The sequence below is a fragment of the Elgaria multicarinata genome, chromosome 11 (assembly GCF_023053635.1).
Source record: "Elgaria multicarinata webbii isolate HBS135686 ecotype San Diego chromosome 11, rElgMul1.1.pri, whole genome shotgun sequence".
Taxonomy (NCBI): Eukaryota; Metazoa; Chordata; class Lepidosauria; order Squamata; family Anguidae; genus Elgaria; species Elgaria multicarinata.
In genome coordinates, this window is record NC_086181.1 from 22,363,572 (window position 1) to 22,371,218 (window position 7,647).

General features: G+C 41.4%; 1 protein-coding gene across 1 annotated transcript; it reads right to left on the bottom strand.

Moving 5' to 3' along the window:
- Positions 1 to 1,079: 1,079 nt before the first annotated feature.
- Positions 1,080 to 2,030, bottom strand: LOC134405452 (olfactory receptor 14A16-like). The gene has a single exon (XM_063136695.1). The coding sequence runs from the start codon at positions 2,028 to 2,030 to the stop codon at positions 1,080 to 1,082; it is 951 nt and encodes a 316-aa protein (XP_062992765.1).
- Positions 2,031 to 7,647: the final 5,617 nt, after the last annotated feature.

A 7,647-nucleotide genomic window follows, 5' to 3' on the forward strand; every position in this document is an offset into this window, starting at 1 on the left:
CTATTTTTGTTTTGTTTTGTTTTGTTCACATTGCAATGGAGCACTGGCTTATTGTTCCACCTTGAAGAAATATATTAGATGTGCTGGATTTTACTCAATACAATGTAAACTCTTATTTAAAAGGGGAAAAAAACCAAGAAATATAATGGGTTGGATCCAATCTTGTAATGTGCAACAGCGCTGGCCTCCTCCCTCTCATCACATCCCCTCTGAATGTGGTACACAGACAGTCATGGATTCTACAGAATGGGGTGATCCATGATGCAGAGGGGATGGAAATTCCCCAAATTTAAGAACAGACACCTTCTATAAGCAGAGTCAGACTGTTCACAAAAATAAAATCCTCAATCCTCTCCGATATGTGTAGCTTGAAGATAAGACATCTACAGGCTAGGGTATTTCCCTATTAATGTTTCCATATAAACATAGGCCAGATCTACACCAAGCAGGATATTGCACTATGAAAGTGGTATGAAAGCAGTTTATTAGAGGCAAGAACTGAATTACTGCTTTATTAGGGTGACCATATGATAAGGAGGACAGGGCTCCTGTATCTTTAACAGTTGCATAGAAAAGGGAATTTCAGCAGGTGTCATTTGTATATATAGAGAACCTGGTGAAATTCCCTCTTCATCACAACAGTTAAAGCTGCAGGAGGTATACTAGAGTGACCAGATTTAAAAGAGGGCAGGGTACTTGCAGCTTTAACTGTTGTGATGAAGAGGGAATTTCACCAGGTTCTCCATATATACATGACACCTGCTGAAATTCCCTTTTCTGTGCAACTGTTAAAGATACAGGAGCCCTGTCCTCCTTTTCATATGGTCACCCTAGCTTTATAGCAGTATTGAAGTGCACAGACAAGTGTTGGGGCCCATGACATATACCAGATACTGCTTTCATGCCACTTTCATACCACTTTCACAGTGCTATATCCTGCTTGGTGAGGCTCCTGCCTCTTATATAACACTTTCATACTGCTTTCACAGTGGTACATCATGCTTGTTGTAGATCTGGTCATAGTTAACCATTTGTCAATGGTGGAGTGACAAAGGAAGAATATTATCATCCCAACAACTTCAGAAAAATCTGGAAATTGTTTTTGAAACATGCTTAAGTTTCAATAACTTACACAATGCAGTCTGGATTTCTTTGTTTCTCATGCTATAAATAACTGGATTCAACATGGGTGGAAGTACAGTATATATAACAGCAAAGACTAAATCCATATCAGATGCATTATGACTGGGAGGTCTTGCATAGACAAAAAGGCTAGAGAACATAAACACAGAGACAACCACAAGGTGGGGGAGGCAAGTGGAGAGGGCTTTCTGCCGCCCATGTACAGAAGGAATTCTATGGACGGCAGTGAAGATCTTCACATAAGTTCCAATAATGTATAAAAAGCATCCAAATCCTGCAGCAGAACTAAACATAATAAGTCCCAATTCAACTAGGTACAAGTCAGAGCAGGAGAGTTTTAATAATCTGGGGATTTCACAGAAGAATTGGTCAACATTATTGGAACAGAAAGTCATTGAAAAAGTGCCACCAGTGTGTAACATGGCATAAAGAAGACTAATAATCCATGCAATAACTACCATCTGGATGCAGGCTCCATTGTTCATAATGGCTTCATATTGTAGTGGATTACAAATGGCAACATGCCGGTCATGTGCCATGATTGTTAAGAGGGCAAAATCTGAGGCTATAAAGAAGAAGAACAAGAAAACTTGAGCAACACATTCTGAATAGGAAATGAGCCTGCTGTTCATAAGTGAATTCAGCATGGATTTGGGTACAGTGACAGAAATATTGCCAAGATCGGAAATGGCCAAGTTCATTAAGAAGAAGTACATTGGTGAATGCAGGTGATAATCAAGGATTATTGCAATGATGATGAAAAGATTCCCCATCAGGGTTGTCAGGTAAAATGCTAGAAACACAAAGAAGTGTAGGATCTGCAGTTCTCGGACCGTAGAGAATTCCAGAAGCAGAAATTCAGAGGTGGAAGAGGTAAGATTTGACATTCTGTATTCAGTACTAAAAATTGTGCTGCTACCTATGTGGAGAAGAAGAAAAGCCATTAATATTTCACCCATGACTGATCTTGTGTTAAAGTAACTTGGGATTGGGGAGACTGTGGAAATTGTTGGACTGTAATACACATCTGCCCCAGACAGCCTGGACTGTTGGCATTCTCTTCCCCTCCTTATTGTTTTACTATGATTTTATTAGATTGTAAGCCTATGCGGCAGGGTCTTGCTATTTACTGTTTTACTCTGTACAGCACCATGTACACTGATGGTGCTATATAAATAAATAATAATAATAATAATAATTAATATCAGGAGGGCAACAAATTCTCCAACCCTGATGAAAGCCTCATATGGAGATCAATGCAGATCATGTTTATAAATGAGACTGACAGTGGTAGAATCCAACAGCAGATCTGAACCTTATGAAGGGATAGAAATTTTGATTGTCCTCTAGCCTGGTCAAACTTATCCTCATGGTTCAAAGAAGGGCATGGTAAATCAAATATATTTGATAGCCAGAGAAGGGCAGAGTCACATATACTCAGTTTCATCGGATTCTTGCTGAGCTGCTGCTGCTGCTGCCTACCCTGCTCATGGCACGATGTGAGTTTCTTGACATCTTGTTAAGTGTCCAATAAAGCCTGGAGGGATCTGTTGCATTCAGGTATTTCTGGAAATGCTTGAACAGTGATTGTTGCACAAAATGGCACCTTGTGGAAATCCTATTCAGTGTTCACCAAGACTTCATTCTCTCCTTGCAAGGAGAGAGCAAGGATGAGGCAGAATGAGGATCTGACAGGTGGCAGAAAACTGTGGTCCTGTTTTACCTTGCAGCAGGTTGGGCAGTTGTTTGGATTCATGGACTGTACAGGGGCCAAGCTAGCAGTTTCTCACCAGCCCTCAATCCCCAACCAGACACTTATTGATAGCATTCAGATAAAGCAGAATCATCAGTGAAATTGAACAGTTAGTTAAATTGGCGTGAAAGGCTTGGAAGGTGTTGCCTTACCTCTAAGATTCAAATAGAAGATATACCAACAGCAAGGATGTACGTATTGTGTAAAATTCATTCCATCTGTGTTTCATGGATTGTCAGGCATGTTTTGTTATGTTGTCCACCCAGCAATGGAATTGGATTTTTTTTATTAGTTTCTGAATTTGCACACTTGCAATTTTTTTTTGCAAATGTGCAGATTCCCCCAAAATACACTTTTTCAGGCTTTGGCCTATGTAGGAAATGGCTCTTCTTGGCCAGATATTTTTTTAAAAAAAAATCATGTATTTTTCTATGAAGAAATTTGCACAAAATTCCCAAATCTTTAAAAAACGTTCCGCAAGTCTGCAGAATCTGCAAAACGGGAAAAGCAAAAATAACATTTGGAAGAGAAGGATAGCTGGATGGATCAACAGACGGATAGGAGAATGGAAATGCACGTAATCAGAAAAATGGAAACAAAATTGAGAAGCAGTTTACTTACTGTTCTTTATTCTCAACAATAGATGCTATTCCTCTTCCAGATGCTTTTAGAACATTAGATGTTACAATTTGTTTGTTCATTGAAACAGTCTTCCTTTGAGACTGGGAACTGAGTGTGTAGTTTCTTCCTATCAGTATTGGTTTTAAAGTCATGTTTTTGCATGAGAAGAGATTTGGCTTCTCAGAGACTTGTTCCCAGGAGTCCACCACAGTGTTGATAGGTGTGTTTTTTTCCTTAGCCAATATTTTTGCTTCTCTTTCTTGAACAAATTAAAGATACTATTAGGACTGAAAAATACCTATATTAGGAGACATTACCCATTCCTAGTTGGTCAATTGGTGTCACTGAAGAAGTTATGGTTCAAGTGGTAGTGAACATGCTTCCCCAATTGAAGATATTAAAATACAGGCATTAGACGAGCTCTAATTTCCATTTGCACCATCTTTTGATGACACTATGATGTAATGAACGCCCCAAACTAGAATTTCTTCCAAAAATATGCCAAAGTTTTGTGCTAGTTTTGTGCCATTTTGTGCCACAAACCCTGAGTTTTGTGCTGATACCCGAAGTGTGAAAGCAACATACCCTTAGGTGTGGTCTGTTGAATGAGGAAAAAAATCACAAAATTTGGTACTGGTTTGGAGTTGATCTGAGATTGTGATTTCTTTTCCTCATTCACCAAACCACACCTAAGGGTTTGTTATTTTCATGCTTTGGGTGGCTGAATTATTAGTCATTTTCTATTACTGCCAACCAAGGGCAAGATGGATGGATGATATTCTGGAGGTGACAGACTCGACCTTGGGGGAGCTAGGGGTGGTGACAGCTGACAGAAAGCTCTGGCATGGGCTGGTCCATGAGGTCATGAAGAGTCAGAAGCAACTGAACGAATAAACAACAACAAAACATTTTAATATTTCCTTTCTGTTCTATTGCGATGACCCAGCATTATTAAAAACAAAACACCCTGAACTGACATTTAAATGACATTATCATCAGGAAAAAGTTCCTCACTGTTAGAGCAGTATGACAATGGAACCAGTTACCTAGGGAGGTCGTGGGCTTTCCCACACTAGAGGCATTCAAGAGGCAGCTGGACAACCATCTGTCAGGGATGTTTTGAGCTGGATTCCTGCAATGAGCAGGGGGTTGGATTCGATGGCCTATAGGCCCCTTCCAGCTCTACTGTTCTATGATTCTATGATTCATTATCATCAACATCATCATTGTCAATATCATCATCATCATCACCATCATCTTTGAATAGTATTTTCAGTATTCAAAGCACTTCATATGCATTTTCCAGTTGCAATCCTTACAAAAAACCTATAACATAGGTCAGTATTATCACCATATTGCAGATTGGGTATGATGAGGAAACTAAGGCAGCATTCAGACATCATGGTTAGGGATGGTGCAAGAATCCACCCCAGGCTCAAGGCCCAGCAAGCTCCCCTCATCTTGGCCTCTCAAGCCTAAGTTCACAGACTGCCCCTGGCCCGCATGGCAAAGCTCATGCCTCATGAACCTGTTCGCAGACTGGCATGCTTCTGGATCATGCCCTTTCCCACCGCCATGCTAAGGTATAGAAGGCATGGCCGTAGGGTCTTGTAACTTAGCTAAGATTTAATTGGTAGTAGTCTGGAAGGCTTTGAGCCTGTTTGGCCTATGGAATGTTACAATCTGTGTGAATTGATCTCTGTCAGTGTTCTCAGATCAGAGTTGTGGAAGTGCCTCTACTCTAGGGTGACCATATTTGGGAAACCAAAAAAGAGGACACCTAGTGTGTGTGGGGGGAAGCAGCTTTCTGAGTCCTGCAGAAAGTACGTTATTCCCCCAACACCTTAAAGAACTCGATTGGAGTGGAGGAGGGGAAAGGATTTCATTCTGCACCACCACCATCCACTCCAGTTGGGGCCTTTTCTATAATGTCCACAAATGACCCACTTTCCCCTTTAAGACCTCAATTGGAGCTCGGGGTGAGGGAATGACGTGCCTCAAGAAAGCATGTCATTCCCTCCTGCCATGCTAATGGCAGCCTTAAAGAGGCAGGTGTGTCATTCCAGGACATTATTGAAAATTATAGAAAATCCCCCCTGACACCATGGAAAGAACAAAAACCAAGACAAATCCGGGGAAATCCTGACAGTTGGTCACCCTACTCTACTCCCCACAAGCCACCTGCTTGTCTTGGCCTTGGTACAGAAACTGTCTGTGAGGAATTGATAGAGAAGGGGTGGAGGGTTGCAGAAGGGCTGCCCTGATTGTAGTATCACCTTGGTAGGCTGAGCAGTGCTGCCCTGTTTGGATAGGGGCATTGCTGAAAGCCTCTGTCTGCCAAGTGGTCTGGAAGAGGCCTACACCTCCCTTTTTAAGCTGGTGCAATGGCAAGGAGCCTTTGCTAGGAATATATGCTCTGCATTCCCAGAAAACCTCTCTCTCTCTCTCTCTCTCTCTCTCTCTCTCTCTCTCTCTCTCTCTCTCTCTATATATATATATATATATATATATATCTTTTTGTCAGGGGGCATGTCTACACCGGGGAGGGGAGGGGGAGAATCTCATGTTATGCTGATCGTGAGAACCTCTCCCTGGGTTCACATGTGGCCCCCCAATTTTCTTTTAAAAAGACAGAAGCTGGAGCGCACCTGCACTCCAGCAAAAAAGTAAGTTAAAAAGAAGAAAAGCTCTGACCCACTCCCCACCCACTCCTGATGGCCCAGGATTCCCCCCTGTCCTGGCTCTTTCTCTCTGATGACCCCTGCTCCTTGCAGGGAGGAGAGAAGAAGCCGAGATGGGTGGCCACCCCACCCACGGTCCTCTGGATCATCCTGGGACTGTGGGAAAAACACAAAAAAGTAGTATGGCAATATCCTGGGGAAATCGAGGGATCATCCCTCCCTGCTCCCAGGATCCCCTGTGCATCATGTGGATACATAGGGATGATCCCAGGGCGATCCCTGGGATATCACCTGGTGTAGACATGCCCTGAGACTCTGGGAGCATTCTGAAGGTGCTCCCTCCTAAGTGGAACTTTAGATTACTAAGAACATGCCATGAAATTTACTCTGAGGCTTGAACTCCCCTTTGCTGTGGATTGTGTGTTTTTGCTTATCGTCAGCTCAGTGCACTGGCAGACTGGGTTTAATCACTGATTGTTGGACATTCTCTCCTTGTCCTTGTCCTGGACTCATGCAGTGTCCTTGTCCTGGACTCATGCAGTTTGCAGTCAGGAGGCACCCGATCCAACATTAAAACCCTGAGTAACTACTTTAAAAGGGGGTTGAATAAATTCCTGGAGGAGATGGCTATCAATGACTACTAGCCCTGATGGTTGTGTGCTACCTCCAGTATTCAAGGCAGTAAGCCTGTGTGCACCAGTTGCTGGGGAACATGGGTGGGAGGGTGCTGTTACACCATGTCCTGCTTTGTTGGTTCCTGGTTGACAGCTGGTTGGCCACTGTGTGAACAGAGTGCTGGACTAGTTGGACCCTTGGTCTGATCCAGCATGATCCAGCATGGCACTTCTTATGTTCTTAACCAAGGAACGAAAATCCTGAATGCACCAAAGAGGGGAGGATGACAATAAAACCTTGGGGCTTTACAGGGTTAGGAAAAAAACTTCACACATAGCCTTTTAAAAAAGAAAAAAAGAAATGGCTTTTATTAATACATAAGACATTGTACGATGTATCCTTATATACAATCAGTTATATTAGTAACTCAGCAAAAGCACCCAACATAACACCACATATAAACTTCTAGGAATAAGTTTAGTATCAAATAAATTAAATTCTCATAACACCACATAAAAACTTCCAAGAACAAGTTAAATATCAAATAGATTAAATAGCACATACGATCAAGTTTCCAAAGGCAATGAATTAAAAAAAATACCAAAACAAGAATATATGTTAATTTCTATATCATCATTATTTCCCAGGATTCAATAAAAGGTTTCTATTCCTTGATAAATATGGAGATCTGTATATGGAGATCAGACAGCTTCGGCTATTGGGCGGTATAAAAATGTAATAAATAAATAAATAAATAAATAAATAAAATAAAATAAAATAAAATAAATACTCACTCTCAATCTATTTCATTGATTTTCAATAATTGTGCAATTT